This window comes from Pipistrellus hanaki, assembly GCF_964339955.1.
Source record: "Pipistrellus hanaki genome assembly, chromosome: 2".
NCBI lineage: Eukaryota > Metazoa > Chordata > Mammalia > Chiroptera > Vespertilionidae > Pipistrellus > Pipistrellus hanaki.
This window is the reverse complement of record NC_140504.1, coordinates 8,021,996-8,041,732: the sequence shown is the minus strand read 5'-3', so window position 1 is coordinate 8,041,732 and position 19,737 is coordinate 8,021,996. Positions and strand designations below refer to the sequence as shown.

The following is a 19,737-nucleotide window of genomic DNA, read 5'->3' as shown; positions in this document are numbered from 1 at the left end:
AGGAAATGTTTCTGTGCCTACAGTTACATGTTGTATGATTCCATCTAAGTGACTTTCTGGCAAAGATGAAACTGTAGAGACAGAGAACAGACTTGTGGTTGCCATGGACTAAGATTAGGAGGAGGGTTGGACAAGAGGGGGCAGCATGAGGACATTTTGTGGGGCTAATGGAACTGATTTGAATCTGAGATGGTGGCTTTGTCCAAACTCACAGAACTGATCATGAAGACTGAATTTCAGAGTACGTAAGCTAAGATAAAAATGTAAAAACTCCACGTACTGGGAGGAAAAGCTGGGAAAGCTGTTTTAAAGGAGAAGTAAATAGACATAAAAATAATGTGATGTATGAACCTCGGTATACCCATTTCAGAAAAATTACAGCTATACATGGCATTCTTGGGGTAACTAGGTGAAGTTGAACATAGATTAGAAACTATTTGTTAGCTGTGATGATTCCATGTTTCTGTAAGAAAGTTCTCCTGTCCTCAGAAAAGGAGATTCACTCTGACCCATCAGGGGAGCAGTGTCAAGATATCTGCAGATATTCAGAGACAAAGGCAAAATCCTAGCAAACATTATATAATTTCCCATATGTTTTATTTATAATAAAGGTATATATATATATTTAAATGTTGTGGGGAAAATAGCTCGAGACAGATCTTAACATCTGGGACTGAAATTAAATTCTCAATTCCTAAGCCAAGAAAATGCAACAGTATTTTCCAATCGCTCCTTCCAAGCTGGATGGATGTGCTCATTGTTAATAGGCTCCGCATCTGTTTGGAAAGTTCTATAAACCAAACCAAGAATGTATTTTGCTCAGTCTTGCTTCTGTCCTTTGTACTGTACTGCAAGGCGCTGAGCAGGAAGCTTCTTTAGTTGCAGCTATGATCTAGACACCTGCTCTTCCACCTTCCCTGGGTGGTGAAGTATGGGGGGGTAGCCTGAAACACAACACCCACGAGGAGAGGCATGGCAGGAAACCTGAGGGCCCATGGAAAAGAAAGCACAGTTGGAGCTGCTGGTTTTGGTCACCATATTGACTAGCAGCTGACCAGACTGCCATTTGTACTCAACTTCATTGGCTTTTACAAATTTAGGATAAATTTTTCTGAATTTCAAATGAGATGGAAAGACCAATGACTTTACTGTTTATTTAAATTTCACCAGTGATTTCAAAACCTGTAAAAACTCCTACTTTCAAGTGTGCAATCTGAAAGATCTCCGTTTTAAAAAAAATCACAATTATCCAGAAGAAAACCTTTCTTTCAATGACCACCTTTAAATCCCCCCCCGCCCTCTCTCTCACACACACAACTCTTGGAGGCATATTTATCAATAGATGAACACCATCTCTTAATTATAATAAAAAAAATAGAAGCCAGAGAAATTCCTAAATTGTAAGGAACACAGGAAGACTCATGATGGCAGGCTACCCTGGGAACGGGGAGCCTTCTATTATTGAAGCTAACAAAGGCTAAGTATAAAAGGAAAGCACAGAGCCACTTTACTTACGAATATCAGTCCAAAAATCCCAAATAAAATATTAGAGAACAAAGACAGGCAGTACACATAAAAAAGAAAAGAAAACATAATAACTAAGCTATCACAAAGACTATTCATTATTAGAAAATCTATTAGTAGAATTCAATATGTTAATCAGAAGATCATATTTATAGATGAACAAAAAGCATTTGACAAAATATAAGTGCTATTAGTGGTTACAGTAAGACTCCCTATAAACAAAAACAAACAGATACTTTAAAACTACAAACAACAATACCCCTGTCTCAGTCCACAGGCCAGCGTCAAGTTTGGGGGAAACATTCCTGCTAGGGTGAAGACCACCATGTCCACCACTAGAATGTGCTGTTGTACTGGAGGTTCTAGTCAATGAAATCAAGAAAGGAGCAAATTAGAAATATAAAAATTGAAACGCAGTAGCTAAAACCCACACTACTTGCTGACCATTAGAACTATTTGTTTCATTGAACACTGTTGAACATAACATATGCTTGTGTCAGTCACTTGTGTCTTACGTGCTTTATGTGTAATTTACTTGATCCTCACCCAAATCCTACCTGGAAGATATTGCTATATCATATTTTACAGAAGAGGAAACTGAAGCATAGAGGCCAAATGGCTTCAACAGTCAGTATATGGCAAAGCTGGGATGGGATCCAGGCAGCCGCCCCCCAGAGCTATAGATGATACAGTCTATACTGGGAAAATACATAAGAATTACTTGAAAAACAACTACAAATGATAAATCAAGCAAGGTGGCAGGATATGAAATTGATATACAGGACAAGCAGTAATTAGTAAAAGATGTAATGAAATAAAAGACCCTATTACAACAGCAACAAAACTGAAAAAAATGTCTAGGAATACAATTAAGAAATATGTGTAATCTCTATGAAGATAAAAAATAAGCACAAAAAAATTGAAAGATAGGCCATATTCTTGGAAACATAGACTCGACACATAAAGCAGTCAATGCTTCCTAAGTTAATAAATTTAATAAACTCTCAATAAATATATCAACTGGTATTTTTAAAACTCTCAGAGAAAAAATAATTAAAAATAAAAATAACAGCAGTGAGGTATGAGACAACTAAATGGTCTGATATATGTATAATTGCAGACCATAAAGGATAGAAAGGCATGGGGTTGGGAGTAGAAAATATATTTTAAGAAATAATCACTGAAAAAAATCCTCAACTTGATGAAAATTATCAATCCATGTGGGTCCCAGTAGTTCAAGAAATCACAAGCATGAGACATATGAGAAAACATAATTGAATGACAAAACCAGCAATAAAGAGAAAGATCTTAAAAGCAGTGATTAAATGGTCTGCTAGATGATTCTATGTCTCTGGATATGTTTTTGTTCATCAGTTTATGTTGTTCATTATATTCCACAAGTAATACTTTCAACAATAAAGAATTTTTAAAAAGCAGCAAGAAAAAAGACATGTTCTACATAGAAAAACAAAGCTAACTGCAGACTTCTTGTTGGAAACAATACAGTGGAGCAACACCCTTAAAATGTTAAACAAACAAACAAAACAAAACCCCAACAAATCTGTCACAATAGAATTCTAAACCCAGCAAAAATTCTTTCAAGAGCAAAAGTTAAGTAAAGATTTTTTCACACATATATTCCTAAAAGAATTCCTCACCAGCAGAGTAGCACTATAAGAAATGGTCAAGATTTTCTTCAGGCAGAAGGAAAAGAATAATAGGCAGAAATCTAGATTTATATAAAGAAGTGAAAAGCACTGAAAATGGTAACTATATGGGTAAATATATAAGATTATTTTGTATGTAAATTTTTAAAAAATATGAGATGAATTTTTACATAAAAATAACAACGTAATGTGGAGTTTATAACATATATGTAAAAGTAAAATGTAAGACAACAGTATAAAAAGCCAGGAGGGGAGAGGTGAAGGTTCTTATATATATACTAGAGGCCCAGTGCATAAAATTCATGCATGGGGGGGCCTCAGCCCAGCCTGCACCCTCTCCAATCCAGGACCCCTTGGGGGATGTCTGACTGCCGGTTTAGGGGGATTGGGCCTAAACTAGCAGTCAGACATCCCTCTCACAATCCTAGACCACTGGCTCCTAATCACTCACCTGCCTGCCTGCCTGGTGGCCCCTAACCGGCCCCCCCACCAGCCTGATCACCCCTAACTGCCCCCTCTCTGTTGGCCTGGTTGCTCCTAACTGCCCTCCCCCCCGCTGGCCTGGTCAACCCTAAACTGGCCCCCCTGCCAGCCTGGTCATCTCTTACTGTCCACCCCCCTGCTGGCCTGGTCCCCTCTTACTGGCCCCCTCTGCTGACCTGGCTGCCTCCAACTGCGCGCCCAGCCCCCTAAGCCTGGTCACCCCACGTAGCCTGCTGTTCAGTCATTTGGTCATCCCTCACTAACCCTCCTGCCAGCCTGATTGTAGGCAGCCATCTTGTGAGGGCATGATAGTCAATTTGCATATCACCTCTTTATTATATAGGATGTATGAAGTGATATATCACTTGAAGGTAGATTGTGAGAAGTTTACAAACCCTAAATCAAAAATAACAAAATAAAGAGTTACAGCTAATAAAACAACTATCTAATAAATCATAAAAATGTTAGGAGAGTCCAGAAACAAAGTCAGAAAATGAAGAAAAGGGTAACAAAGAATATGTAGGACAAATAGCTATGTGGTAGATTTAAATTTACATATATCAATAATCACACTGAATATAAATAGTCTAAATAGTCCAATGGAAAGAGATTATCAGGTTGGATTAAAAAGACAATTTTAAATATAAAAACCAACTAGGTTAAAATTAAAAGGGTGAAAAACATATACCGTGCTAATACTAATATAAGGAAATCTACAGTGGCTATGTTAATATCAAAGTGGATATCAGAGAAAAGAATATTAGTAGAGGCAAAGGAGGCAACTTCATAATAACCAAGAAGTCAGTAGAGGACATAACAACACTAAACATTTATACTATATACCTAACAAAAATAGATAAATCCATAATTATAGTGAGTTGCACAGGTTGTAAAATACAAGATTAATATACACAAACCAATCATATTTCTATATACTGACAATGAACAATTGTAAACTAAAGTTAAAAATTTTAAACAGTTATAGAAAATATGAAATACTTCGGGATAAGTCTGACACAATATTTATACTGAAAACTACAAATGTTGCTGAAAGAAATTAAGATATAAATGGAGAGATATACCTGTTAATGTGTCAATGACTTCATAACATTAAAGCTGTCAATTATCATTTAATTCATCGATAGGTCTATACCATCTCAACCCAAACTCCAGCAGGCTTTTATTGTGGGAAAGTACCAGCTGATTCTAAAATTTATATGGAAATACAAAAAAGACCTAGAATAATAGTCAAAACAATTTTGGAAAAAAACCAATGTTGCCTGATTTCAAGATTTACACAGCTACAGTGATTAAGACAGTGTGGTACTGGCATAAAGACAGACAAATAGATCAATAGCATAGAAAAAGAGAGTTCTAGAATAAACCCACACATATATGGAGAACTGATTTTTTTATAAAGGTGCAAAGGCAATTCAGAAGGGGAATAAAATGACAAAACTTCTAGAAGAAAACATATGAGAAAATCTATGTGATCTCGGGTTAGTCAAAGATTTTTAAAATATGACACTAAAAGCAAAACCCATAAAAGAACAAATTGATAATTGGGACTTCATCAAAATTAAAAACTTCTGTTCTTAAGAGAATGAAAAGACAAGCTACAGCCTGGAATAAAATATTTGCAAAACAGGTACCTTAGGACTCATAACCAGAATATATAAAGAACACTCAATAAGGAAACCAAATTTTAAAATTGGCAAAAGATTCGAACACTTCAACAAAGAAGATACAGATAGCAAATAAGTACATGAGAAAATGGCTAACATCATTAGTAAAATAAAACAAGGAGATGCCATTCACACCCACTGAGATGGCTAGAATTAGAGACTGAGCTAGCATATGTTGCTGAGGACATGGGGGAACGGGCACTCCCACACGTGAGGGGAATTGGAGGATAGTACAACCATGTAGAAAACAGGTGAGAAGTTTCTTAAAAAGTTAAACATACACCTATCAAATGACCCAGCCATTTCACTCCTACATGTCTGCCCACAAGAAATGAATACTATGTCCACACAGCCTGGTACATGAATGTTCATAGCAGTTTTATTTGTAGACTCTCAAGGATGAGCCTGCTCTGACACCTCCTCCTCCCTGTGGTCTGGGGGCCCAGCTCCTCAGGGTGTTGGACATCATGTGAGGCAGGTGACCTGCCTGGCACAGGATTATCCCATTTGGGAACAGCCTCCTGCTGGGTGTACTGCATGGAGCCCCCTTAGGCCTCCCCAAATTGCTCCTGGACTCCTGCTGCCACCCAACAAGCCCATCATACCTCAGAGCTCCCTTCTCCATGGTGGGCTGGCATATCTCAACCCCAGCCTGTCCCAGACCTTCCAAAGCCTCTCTCCAGAGATTAGATTGAGAGCCTCCTATCTAAGGCCCTTTTTTTCAGTCTTCATCTTATGTTAGGAATCCTGTTGGTTCTTCCTTCAAAATGCCTCCAGAACTCATGCTCCCTGTCCTGGCCCCCCTTTCAGCAGTGCCTGCAGCTTTCAGAGCCTGTACCCTGTCCTCGTGTTACCTGCACCAGCTCAGGTGCAATACCCTGGCTCCAGCTGCCCCTCCGTCCGCTATTCTCAGTCCAGGCACACGTGGGCTACAGCTTCTTAGGCCCACCTTGTCTCACATTTAACCTTGCACTTCTGACGCCCTCTGCATCACTGGGTCTTTCTCATCACAGTCATCAATTGCTTTCTAAGGCACTTACCTTGTCTACTGGCCACCCACTGCCCTCATGCTGATGGCGGTGCTCAGAGAAAGACCTGTGTCCACCACATCCTTGCCACTTTTCAGGCCCCAAGTAGTGGCTGGTATGTAGCCAACATGTCCTGTGAATCGCATGGCTTTAAACTGTCCGCTGTGCAGAGATCAGGCGCCGCTATGCTATGCTCCTAACCTTGACCAGGCAATTCCTGGTGGTGATGGGAGCAGGTCCCGGGGGCCTAGGCATACAAGGCAAGCATCTGAGGTCTGGTGGGAGTTTGGGCAGGCAGAAAGGGGGCTCCTGCTGAGAGGCAGGTGTGGGGGACAGACCATCCCAGCCAATGCATGCTTGATGGGTTCTGGGAGAGATGTCTCTGTCTGCCCATGAGTCTCCCTCTGCCAGAGGCCTGTGTCCCAACCAGGGCTTTAGCGTGTAGAAGGGGCCATGGGCTCACTGAGGTGAGCAAGCAGACAATTTTGTGAAAGAGTGAGATGTACATGCTGGGAAGTGGCTGGAGTCACCATGTGCAGCCTGACCTCCCACGCCCATGGAGGCAGTGAGAGAGGCTGTTTCCACAAGTTAGAAATTGTACTTTGTAGTCAGGGCAAGAACGGAGTTTTCATTATTATCATTTTAAGTAGTTTTTCAAAAGTAAAACTAGAAAGACCTGTGCAAGCCAAACATTTAAGAAAGGATTGGGAGAGAGGAGACAACGTATTAATTTGTGTGAGAATGAATTAGCTTCTCTAGACAGCAGGTGGTCTCAGAGCCAGGTCTGATGAGTGTGTGACCAGGCGCGTGAGCACGTGTGTGCGCAAGGGGGGCGGGTCTGAGCGAGGAGCACATACAGGAGCCAGAGCCAGTGGGGGCAGCCCACGACATTTATTGAACTCCGACATGGTGCACTGGCGCTTCCTGGCCAGTCCGAATCCTCCAACCACCCTGGAAGCTGCCCAAGGCCCATGTGTGGCCTCCCCATACATAACATCTCTGTGAAGTCAGAGCCTAGCACCTCCTTCATCCCACTTCTCAGGTCAGGTCCTGGCACCTGCTTTTCCTTCCCTTGGAATAAGGGAAAGGGTACAGCATGAGACCTGCACAAGACCTGCATGGACACGTGGACCAAGACAAGCAAGGGTACGAGGGGAAACAAAGTCAGCTGGTGGGGCCAGGTGAGAGAGAGGCAGCCACGGGTCTAGATGGATAAGGAGAGGACAACTAATAGGAAGTCCTGTCAAAATGTTAAACCAACTCTTAAAACAGTTACACTGACACTAAGGAGCAATATTTCTAAAATGTCACAGATGGGAATGCCCCCAAGCACTGAACATAATAAGCGCTGCATGCGGACACGTGAGAAGACTGGAGCAGAAGTTACTGAATGCACAGTCAGGGACAGGCCTGGAGCTCACAGACAGCTGTAGATATAGACTTGCTTTGTTGGCATGTGTACCTCTATAGACCATTTTGTTAGTAAAGAAAACCTCTATTTGTATTTGTGACACAGGGTGGGCTGTCTGTACAGAGCGTGCGAGCCACATGGACGCCAGGGTTCGCAGTGTGGAAGATGCTGGGCAGGATTAGAGCGCGCCCATCCCAGTGACCTCAGACGTCAGCCTAGAAGAGAGGCACAGGGAGACGGGTTACAGCGTTCTCACAAAATGAGGTCAGACAGGAAATGTATTGCCCTGTGGCATCTCACAGCCTTGGCATCTATCTCCCTCCTTGTTGGGACAGTTAGTCTCAGGTCTCTGCTCAGTAGCCTTGATCTGGAGACCAAAGGCCAGCAGAGGGAGAAGGACCCATCAGGGTCTCCTGCGCTTGTCATCATATCAGGGGCACGATGAGAACCACCAGGACAATCTTAGGCCGCCACAACCATTTCCACAGCAGACACTCAGCTAGGGACATGTGAGTCACAATGTCCACAGGGGCTGCTTCCCTGTCCTCCTGGGTGTCCCTCCAGCCCCTTCAACATTGTGGGGTAGGGAGGAGGGTCTGGACCAAGGTGGAGAGGTCCCATCTCCCTGGGTCTGGTCACACTGTGTTTTCCAATGTGCCAGGTGAGTTGTCACTGCTCTGGGCTCCTTACCATGTGCCCTGGCCAGGTCGCAGGATTTCACCTCCCACCGCGTGTAACTTTGAACCCTCGCAGAGTTCCCTCATGCACTTCTCTGCAAGTGTCTGGGTTGAGAGGTCTTTAAAATCACATGATATGTGAGAGCAGAATGATTTAATAGTAACATTTCTCTGAAACTACACATCCTTTATGCTAAATTTCAAATAACCTGGGTGTGTGGCTGACCCTAGGCCCTAGATGGCATAGTCACTGCCTTCCTGAAAATACTCTTGCCTCTAACCACCTAGCCCTTCACTGAAGATCCTTCAGGGTGAAAGGCCAAGTGCAAAAGGCCTCATGTGAGTGTGGAGACTCTAGCATCTTCCATGACTAGGCCTAGGCAGGGAAGAAAAGCCCTGAAGGAAGCACATTCTACATCCACGGCTAGCCAGTCTCTGAGTGTCCTAGCCACTGAGCAGCACTCACCTGGCATTGATGAGGTATTGGGCAAGGCTGATGTTGGCTGGGGTCCCTGTGATGGTGATCTGGCGCTCTGATGACCCTTCTGTGGCATTGGCAATTTTTATCTGAGCTCCAGACATCTGTCGAATTTCATTGATTTTGGTCCCTTGGCGTCCAATAATACAGCCTATTAGCTAGAAAAAAGGACAGAGGAATTTCTTAGAGAAGAGCCCATGGCAGCCCTGAGCAGAGTGTGCAGAGCCCTGGGGGAAGCTTGTGGGAATGGCCAGCCTTGGTCTCCACCCCACACCACCAGCTCCTTGCTTCCAGGAGGAAGAAACACTGACTTCCTGTGGGAGGGATGGGAGGGTTGTGAGCCATCCTGACACATCAGGAGACCAGAGAGTCACATGGTTGCCATTTGCCCATTGTCCTTTGGGAGCTCAGAGGCCAAGTGCCAGCACCAAGGCTAGGGCCATGCTGATACCTTCTGGGCTGGGTCCTCAGAGCAGTGGGGTGTTTGTTTGAAGCCAGAGTAAAACTTTCTGCTGCCTGAAACCTCTTTTGATAAACTTGAGTGAAATTCTAAGGACATTTCAATTGCTCCCTTTCCTTCCCATCCTGTAATCTCTGTATGAGGATGGATATAGTGCCTCTGAAGGAGTATACAGTCCTCAGGAATGAAACAGCCAGAGGTACAAGAGCCAGGACCTCCTTAGGACACAGGACACCACATGTGGGGCCAGATTGCAGCGTGAGGTCCCTGCTGTATATGGCAGTCCAAGTCCATGGCAGAACTGAGTCCCTTCATTCACACGGGGGTGGCCGATGAGAGCTCTGAACATGAGCAGAGAAAGAAAAGACCAGACAAGTGGGGCCTGGGCAGTTGGTTTCCTATCCACCTCTCATATAGCAGCCTGGATGGTGGTGTCAGCACTTCCTGTTCTTGTGTCAGCAGCAGCAGGTGCAGGGCTGGAGGAAATCCATTTCCAAATGAGTGAAGTGACTCTGAACCTGCGAGATGACAACAGCTCACTGGGGACACAAGTGCACCTCAACTAGCTCTTGTCCCTGATGTGACTTCCAGCATCTCAGTTCAACTCATCTGTAAGGCCATCTCTGTTCCTCTCCTAGGTTAGACCAGCTGCCTCACTAGACCTTAACACAGTCTCTCCAACTGTCCAGACAAATTTCACCAAGCTGTTCAGCTTTCTCCACCTCCTGCCCAAGTCCCCCCAACTCCACTCACATCTCTCCAGGCTCTGCTCACCCACTGCTGGGCTCTGCCCACATCTCACTGGCTGCACCCCTTACTCTGTACCTGGCCCTGGGTCAGGGAGAGTGACTTCCACAGATACCAGCCTGAAATCCTTGACTGGCTCTTCCCTGGCACCCTCCCACTGGCAGAGAAATCTTGAGGGCTCCTTTCTGACCAGGGCCAGTCAAGACAGCTGACGGGCAGCAGCACTGGAGGAAGAATGTGGGGCAGCACTCCACTCGGGAAGGCCCGCCTGAGCTTCCCACCCTGACTTGGTGTGTCCTCCCGCTATCTTCACACCTTCCTCGGCCACTAGAAATGGAATGTGTGGAAGTCCACTTCCTTTGCACTTCAGTGTGGGTGGCCCTGCTCAGCCCTTCTCGGCTTGCCTATTTCTGCTCCAACAAAAGCCATCTAAGGTAGATTTCCTGTGTGCCCCCCTCCTACATTCTCTTAAACATGTTTGTCTTCCATTTTTTCTTACTAAAAACATTCACACCCACACCTCTTCTTCCCTGCCCTCAGGGCATTTCCCCTCCCTGAGATTTCACACCCTGAGCTGCTCCCCACCCCTGACATGGAACATCTCTCTTCCAGATAAAACCGTGCAGTCTGAGTGCCAATGAGAAACCACAGCTGTCAGCACAGCCCCCAACACCGATGCTGGCTGAGCATAAGGCTCCTCTAAGTAGCTATAGGGGATGTGACAAGTCACAGGCCTCTCTAATCTGGACAGGAGTGCAAAGCCCTCATAAGCTCTCCCCTGGACTTCTCTGGTTCCCCAGGCCCCCTGGACATTCAGTCCAGAGACCAGCTCTCTTCTAAGCCTTTCATGCCTCCCTTGGACATTTAAAGAAAGATGACAGAGGTACTCTCAGATAATGCAGTCCCCTCCTAACCAGATTTCCAAGCCAAACCCCACAGGAACCACGGGAGCACATCTACCCTAGCACACTTCTTGCAGCTGCCTGTGTGAGCCCTTAGGTTCCCTGTCCCATCAGGAGCTCAAGTGTGGGGTCCCCCCAGGCACAGTGACAAGAGCGAGGCAAGCTGTGCAACAGGCAGTGAGGGCACAGTGGTGACCATCAGAGATAGAGCCCAAGGTTGCCAGTTGCTGGGGGCAGCTCCTTGTAGGGCTCTTAGTCCTGACCCAGCCTGGGTGGCCACGGCCATAAGTGCAGGCTGGCCATGTTGTGGACCCAGTGTGTCAGTTAGGGCATCACATTTATTGCACTGTTCAGTGTTCCTTTTTGCAGGTAAGTCATGGTGACATGTAGGTGTCGGCACAATTTTCCTTTGTCTGATTTAATTTTGACCAAGAGACAAAGATTGACAAGATGATAAGCAAGTGTCCCAACAGATACTCGTTCTAGTTGTTCTTTTCTCTCCAGGGTGACAGGAGGTCCTGAGGCCACACATCCCCTGCATGAGATCCTTTGCAAGGAAGGGCCAAGGAGTGGGCTCTGCAGGGCACACTGGGCCCAGAAGAAGGCGTCCTCCTTCTGAGGAGCTCCCCTAGCAGGAGGATGGCAGCCATGCTCTGGGAGAGGACCCAGGAAACAGGCACGTCAGCTCTCCAAACAAGCGTATCTCCTTGCTTGTTAGATTCATTTCAGTTTTAAAACAAGGACCCAGATTAGAGCGGGATACCTGGTGTTGGTGAAAAGGTGGTTTAAGGAAAGGCTACAAGGCAGGAAGTTCACAGCAGAGTAGCGACTTGCACGTATTGTGTGGGTGAAAAGACTTGGTAGGCTGCCCAGAGTCGCTGCTCGAGGACCAGCCACAGTGGGAGGACATGTCTGCAGCCCTTGAAAGCAGAAGCATCACCCTGTGCAGGAGTCTGTCCTGCAGCTGCACAGGGTCCCTGACGAGAGTGGTCTCTTCTGGAGGGCTCTCCCGTCCAGCTGCCCATCTCTTTCCTGTGGGTCATCTACTGAAGGAAGAGGCAGGATTTCTTGCCCGGCTGGTGAGAGGGGCAGAGCAGTGAAGGTTACTGAGGGCTGTGGTCCTAGGGCAAGGAAGTCCAAGTCCCCCACACAGCAGTCTCTCTGTGTTGTTCAGGGCAGCTGCCCCTCCAGCACACATGCCCCATATCCGCCCTGGTATCCTAGGTTGGGGATCCAAGTCAACATTCTTATATGATCCAAGGGTTCAGAGGATGATGTGGGAGGACTGAGCCTGACAGGAGCTCAAAAGGCCACTGCTTCAGAGTCCAGGCATGTGGATGCCAGATCCAGGAATCCAGACAAACCTGTGACATCCCCATATCCTGCAGACTCACAGAGAACCCCAAACCCTCCAGAGACTGAGGGAGCATGGGACAGGGCCACTCCAGAGCATCCTGGGCCACCATTCTTCAAGGGCCAATCCTGAAGCAGGGCAGTGCCTTCACATGACGTCAGCGGGCTCTGGCTTCCCTGCCAGCTCTGGCATCTAAATCCTATGTAAACCTGGAAGTGCCCCATTTGTTTTTTTTCTTATATAGTACCTCTGGGGCTTTTATGGACCATCAACTGCTTAACATGAGAAGAGACGGGCAGGTTAAAAAGGGAGGTCAAGGGGGCTCGGGCATACTCACATCATTGGGAATGGTGAGCTCGTGAGTGCTGGCCGGGGGGCTGGCATCCAAACCTGGGCACACCAAGGGTACATGGTTAGGCTGGTGGAAGGCTGCTCACATCACACCCCAGTGCCCAGTCCATGCTAGGGCCAGGGGCTGGTCAAGGGGTAGGGTCAGTGCAGCTGGAGGTCAAGGGCTCTGTGAGCTTTTTGCTCAACTGCAATGCAATTCCTGCTTCTCTCAAAACAAGGAAAATAAAACCCAGCAGAATGATGTTTTACTTTTTCATTTTGGCACATCATGTGGAGGGGCATCTCTTGAAGCCTTTCTCATACACGCAGGAAACTCCATGCTAAGCAGCTCTTGGGATGTGGCCATGTCTTAGGGATTGCATGGAGTACCCAGGGCACAATCCTGCATGGTCCCTGTCCTCCATGGGTTCTCTGTCCACTCTGCTCTTCCCTCTCCCTGACTGAACAGCCCCACTGGTGTCAGCTGTCTCTCACTGCCCTCTGACCCTACACTATACAGCCTGCTTCAAGGCCAGTGGGCAGTTCTTCCAGCATGCGCATCATAAAATAGACTGCTGGGCCACTGGAAGACTGCATGGGTTCTTATGTTGGAGATGAAGACACAGGCCTAATTTGTCACCACGCCTCAATCTTTATTGACAAATCTCTCAGCTTAGGATCTGCCAAATCAAGATAGCTCTTCAGAGTTCAGGACAAGATCTACTCTTGTTTGACAACAAAACACATAGGGGGACTGTAGTAGGGGAACCATGGGGACAAAGGATAAAGGCTCCCTGTATCCAATCCTTCCATCTCTTTCTCAGGAGACATCTCAAACCCAAAGTCCACAGCTAAGACCCTGTTATTCTCTCCCCATGGTCCTGGCATCTTGGGTCCTACAGATCAGCCCAGACCCTGCAACCCCTGGCTCCCCTGCTTCTCTCCACCTATAGCTAAGTGGACCAGACCACTACACAGACCAGGCTCATGTACCTTCAGAATATTCTGCAACCTGAGCCTTCTTCCCATCCCACATTGGTTGCTTCCTCTGTTCTTGCCTTTCAGACTAATCTCTATATAGCCCAGAGCCCTGGTCTGCAAACTGCGGCTTGTGAGCCACATGTGGCTCTTTGGCCCCTTGAGTGTGGCTCTTCTACAAAATACCTTGGCTTGGGCAAGTCTATTTTGAAGAAGTGGTGTTAGAAGAAGTTTAAGTTTTAAAAATTTGACTCTCAAAAGAAATTTCAATCATCGTACTGTTGATATCTGGCTCTGTAGACTAATGAGTTTGCTGACAACTGGCCCAAAGAGATCCCAACAAATGCAGGGCAGATGCTTTTAATACTCCAAACCCATCAAGGGTTCCAGCATCTTCTCTGTGCCCCTAGGATGCGCTCCATGCTTTCCAACCCCAGACCTGGAGCTAGCCTGTGCACACTCTCACCTCTACCTTCTCACAGCCCATACCCTTCTTCCTGCTTCTTCCTCTATGGCACTGGTGTCCCCAACATCAGATGCACTGTGGCCATCTGTTTCGTTGCCATGAGAGACCCTATGAGGGCGGGACTGTCCTGGGGACCCACCAAGTATGGGCACTTAGGTGGCAGGTGCTGCATGAACCAATTAATCCTGAATTGTCTGTTATTTTTCTTTTGTAGCTAATCCAAGAGTTTCTGTTGTTTGTCTTCTTTTAATAAGGGTATTTTCACTATGATTATTTGGTTGTTTAACCATCTATACACATTCCATAAATTGTGACATTTAAAATGCATTTAAGAGATTTCCTTAGTCCTGAGTCCTACACAGGAACTCCTAACAGCCTGGTTTGGGATGGACATAAAGGCACAAGTCATATTTATTTAACTTGGTATATTTTGATTGAGGGGAGGAAGGTATCAGATTTGTTTAAAAGAGGAAAGTAAAATTCAACTAATAATGTGAGAACACATCATTTAAAACTTGCATTCCTGTGTCAGGGCTCTGTGCCCAGGCATGAGTGTCTCCCTCCTCAAGTAACACCCCCGCTAGGGGAAAGGAACAATGCTTCCCCAACATAGCCCGAGCCTGCTTTGGAAACAATGCTGACATCAGCCATTTAGGGTCCTGACAAACAAGCCAATGCCTCTCATGACTACCTTGCTTATCCTACTGTGATGGGGGACAACATGTGAGTGCATGTGAATGTATGCAAGTTCTTATGTGCATGAGAGTGAATGGACTTCAGGTCACCTGAGGCCTTGGGAAGGAGGTCGTCACAGATAGGAGTAACCCCATCCCTGAGGCCTGAAGGGGAAGGACCCTGGGGGAAGGTGGGGGCTGAGTGTTCTGGGCAAGCCAGGTTCTAGGGGTCACCAGGTCATCTCCAGGAACATTTGCTGGGTAATTATAGGAAATCACGTTATAAACTGCTAAGGGCTATACAGACACACGTGTATCACCCAGATATTAATCTTGTAAGGGCTGATATCCATTCCATAATAAAAATATCCTATAAATATTTTCTTTTTTTCATTCATTAAGTTATTCATTAACTTAAATAAAGGCTATACCAGGGTGGAACCCATCACCAATGCATGAGGCATCGAAGCCACTGTCTCAGCCTCAAGACACCCATGAGTCCCAGTGGGCGTAGCTGGACCCAGACACCAACTGTGGGAAAGTCTTGGGGCTTCATCCAGCCTCAGCTGTGCCCTGGGGCTCAGGACATACCACTGGCGTGACAGCCAACACCACTGGAAACACTCTTCCCCTGTGTCTTCCCTTTAGAGCCAGACACTCGTTCTTCTGCTCTGACCCAGGATTTCAAAGGGATGGGAGAGTGCACAGCGACCCCCTCATAGGAAACCCACTATGCCAGGCCACAGGCTTCCAGTGACCACACTGCTCCTTGCACTGGATAATGGGGTGTATAATCTCTGTCTTGCCCTGTGGTGTCCCAGCACAGCTTTAATTAAATTCAGAAGGGGTGCCCAGAGTGCTCTTATCCATGAGAGTGTCCTTCGGCCTCCCAGGAAATACCTTTGGGGAAGGCACACATCATAGTAAAGTTTGCACTGCAGGCCCCCACTAGGAAGAGAAATGACAACAGCGATGGTGACTCTGCCATGTTCGGGACTTCGGCAGCTGTGCTCTGGAGCCCATGACCCACCTCAACAGTGTCCCAGCAGTGTCCCAGACAAAGGCCGGGAACTGCGGTTGTGACTCTGGTGTGGGCTCTGGCTCCATGGCATGGGCCTCCCTTTGCCGAGGAGCTGGCTGCCCCCCCTCCCGGGTCATACCCAGGCCTCCACTGTCCACTAGAGTGCTTTGTTTTACCTGACGACGGGCCCATCAGATTTTGAGCTTCTTCGGAGGAGTGTAAAGGCAGCTTTTCTCCTGGAGAGCAAAGAAGAAACATATTTTAATATTTTGCCCTCAAGGAGATAAGCAAGGTCACTTCAACTAGGGAAGCTCAAAATCTGACTGGTGCATGGCAGACCAGCATGCCTGGTGGACTATCACCAGCCACAGCTGCCAAGCCAATGCTCAGTGTGTCATCAGAGGGAGTCTATCCCTGCTCCTGTGCCCAGAGGGGAGCCGAGGACCACTGTGCCCTGGGCTGGGGACAGGCTTATCCCAGGGGCAGGACAGTGCCGCCCTGGATGGGTGCCAGTCCTGGGACGTGCACTGGCCTGCAGAAGAACATCCCTATATGCTTGTTTGAGCCTCCACTCCTGGAGAGAACAGGCTCCAGGGCTGGCCCGATGGGTGCATCAGTAGAAAGGGCCCCCCACGATGCCTGTGGGCAGCGCAGAATAGGTCCGTATCCTGGAGGGGGCTGATGTCCCTTCACAAGACGGCCAGCTGTGAGGTGACTAACTCACCTCGGGAGACACACAGGTCTCCCGCCTGGCCCTCAGCAACGTGCACACTGCAGCGTGTTAACACATCCTTGGCATTCACAACTAGAACTGTACCTGCTCTGTCGCTGCCCTGAATAAAGTCAGTTCAGAAAGAGAAAGTCCCCAGGTGAGAAGAGGAGGTCAGAAAGGGCAGCTGGGTACGTACCGGGGAAAGCGGGGTTGGTCTGTCCGAGGGGAGGAAAGGGGGTTTGCTGCATGGCCAACTGGTGGAGCTTGGTCAACTGCTGGGGGTAGGAGGGACATGAGAGCTAAGAAGGTTATTGTCATCGAGTACAAGTCACACCAAATTAAAAAGGCAGTAACAGAACTCTACAAATAGATACAAAGAGAGGCCATGCGGACACATGGCAGACGCAGTGGAACTCAAGGACTTGGCCTGGGAAAACCAATGGACTGTTGTAGGCAGGAGCATTGAGCTCCTTTCCTCTCCTTGGCTCCCTGGTAGCTCTGGTCTGAACCAGCAAGACTATTCCAATCACATGGGCCTGGGTGAAAGAGCGACCCCAGTCCAGTGTGGAGGCTGCTGGGCCCCTGGGTTTCACAGGGAAGGTCTGAGAACCACCAAACAGGACCAGTTGGACCTCTTAAAAGTTTTCAGTCATGCTGTCACTTGGAGCTCATGTGCATCTGTAGGGAACCCATGTGACGCTCCCTTCTGCAAACCTGCCCTGCCCCAGCCCTGCCTCATACTCTAAGATTATAGGATGTAGTACTGGAAGGTTCTGTGGAGGCTGTGCGTGAGAGCACCCAGAGGCCTCCCTGTCCGTGCACCCACTATGTCTGAGCAGGCGGCTACCTGTTCCCCATCTTCAGCCACTAGAATAAGGGGGAAGGGGCTTTGAAATGCAATTCAGTTATTTTATCTGAGTCTCATTTTTTAAAGTGAAAAGTAAACATAAAAAAAGATAAAGATAAATGTGATGAGAGTTGGCCACACTTGGGAGCCAGAAGTGGTGGCTGTATCCTCTCCCCACTTTGGAGATGTTGGGGTTGGACACTCTCATGCCTGACTGGGACATAGAGCCCAGGCCTCCAGCAGCCTTGGAGGGTGGGTTAATACATTCTAGGAACTGTCCTCAAAGCCCAGCCTTTTCCTAGCAGGAAGACCAGCCCAAATGCTCAAGCGCAGCTTCCAGAGCTGACCCTGGCATCATCAAGAGGAAGAACAGGGGCCTCTGGAAGTCCCTCAGAGGCCAGGAGGTGGGGGCCTTCAGGGAGCAGAGCTGGTGTTCCCAGGTAACATGAAGATCTGACGTGGTGCCCACATTTGTCTCATGTTGTAGAATCTGAAATCCTGCAGCTCCTCAAAAATGTCTCAGGAAAACAGAGACTGTGCACTTGGGTTTCTTCTTCTTCTTCTTCTTTTTTAATATATATATATAGATATATTTTATTGATTTTTTACAGAGAGAAAGGGATAGGGATAGAGAGTTAGAAACATCAATGAGAGAGAAACATCATTCAGTTGCCTCCGACACACCCGTCTATTGAGGATGTGTCCGCAACCAAGGTACATGCCCTTGACCGGAATCGAATCTGGGACCCTTGAGTCCGCAGGCCGACGCTCTATCAGCTCTATCCAATGAGCCAAACCGGTGAGGACTGCACTTGGGTTTCTGATATCCCAGCACCTACACAGACCAGACCTTGGGGCCATGGACTAGTGGTTTTGCTGCTGGCCCACTGAGCCAGGCATGCTCTTCTAACAGTTTAGCTAGCACTAAGATAAACGCCAAGTGCCCCTTCCCAGTGCATGGAGAATCATCGCTGCCCCCAGACGATGCCTACCCCAGAGCTTCCTGTTCCATCCTTGTCCTTGAGCCCTGTGGGGCAGCTTGTAGAGACAGGGTGGACTGGGCTGTCAACTGGCCACCTACTGCTTCCAAAGGTCAGGGTCCTGGTGTGAAGAAGAGTGTGGTCCTCAGCTATAGCCTGAAGCTGGGCCACAATCAGCACGTGGCCACCTGGTCACACCTTTGAGGGAGATTCCTGGCCTGTGAGCCATTGGGATGCAAGTGGTCTGTCTTCCTAGGCTGCTCATGCAGCATTAACATTATGGAGCTGTCCAATTTCCTCCCTCCCTCCCGGACATTCTAAGTGCATCTAGAAAGCAGCCCTGTACCACTCTCAGATGTCTCCTTGTCTTCTAGGGTGCTCCCTGAACTGCAGCACTTGGGTGGGCTTGTTCAGGAACAACTGGCCACATTCCAGACCCCAAGAGGCCACCCCAAGCACAGTTATTGGTCCTGAGGAGAGAAGGTTAGGGGATCTGGTGACCTGAGGTCAGATTCAGTTTTAAGAGTTCGCCATCGATGGAGTGGTTGGGCCAAGCAGGGGCTGGGTCTGATGGTTACCTACTGCCTTGCACATATGCCCCGTGATCTAACTTCACTAGGCACAGAGTGCCTGAATGGATAGACACCAAAGCCTCTGAGAAAGGTGCCAGGAGAGCATGTCCGTGAGACATTATCACAAAACAAGTGATGAGACTTGGCTGCAACCCATGTGCCTCAGGCAAGATGCTAAGAGGCCAAGGGACCCTGCAGGAAAGGGGCCTGAGAGTCTGTTGCACAGCTGGGCAGCCTAGCAAAGGCTCCTCTTTCCAGGGACATGAAAGTACCTTATAGGAAGACAGCAAACACCCAAAGGCATCCTGGGGTGTGAAGGCTAAGGAGTGCACGAAACCACTCTCAGCCTCCTGAGGACTTAACTGCACCGGCGTGATCCTGCAAACCCCACTCCCACTTGATGGACTGGGGCAGTGCAGCTGTGCCTTGTGAACATCAGGTCACATGGAGTCACAGGGACATTTGGAGGGGGCTGTGCTCAGGGAGAGTTCACACTAGGCCTAAGGCTTCCTCACAAGGAGGTAACTACAAGTTCCCAGGGTGCTAAGAAAACCCCATTTCTGGAGACAACAAATGTGAAATTGGAGAGCGAAGGCCAGCTCAGTCTGTCTCAGGGCAGGCAGTCATCAAGGACTGGGCATGCTGGCTCTGACCAGGACTGGGATTTTCATGCAGACACAGTGCACATGGGTAGTGGGCTGGTGTGTGACCAGCCCCTTGGGGGCTCATCCTTCCCCAGGG

General features: G+C 47.5%; 1 protein-coding gene across 21 annotated transcripts in view; it reads right to left on the bottom strand.

Moving 5' to 3' along the window:
• Nucleotides 1–3,985: 3,985 nt before the first annotated feature.
• The window catches only part of PCBP3 (poly(rC) binding protein 3), a 184,306-nt gene continuing 168,554 nt past the window's right edge, over nt 3,986–19,737 (bottom strand). For 8 of the 21 annotated variants that reach the window (XM_084876126.1, XM_084876132.1, XM_084876121.1 and 5 more), the window contains 5 exons: nt 16,794–16,872; nt 16,062–16,121; nt 12,754–12,806; nt 8,942–9,111; nt 3,986–8,013 (listed from right to left, as the gene is read on the bottom strand). In XM_084876126.1, the coding sequence (XP_084732252.1) occupies nt 7,977–8,013; nt 8,942–9,111; nt 12,754–12,806; nt 16,062–16,121; nt 16,794–16,872 (399 nt within the window). In that variant the 3' untranslated portion in view covers nt 3,986–7,976. Of the gene's footprint in view, nt 8,014–8,941; nt 9,112–12,753; nt 12,807–16,061; nt 16,122–16,793; nt 16,873–19,737 lie in introns of those variants that run through there. The other 13 variants (XM_084876138.1, XM_084876124.1, XM_084876140.1 and 10 more) reach the window with 5 other exon arrangements.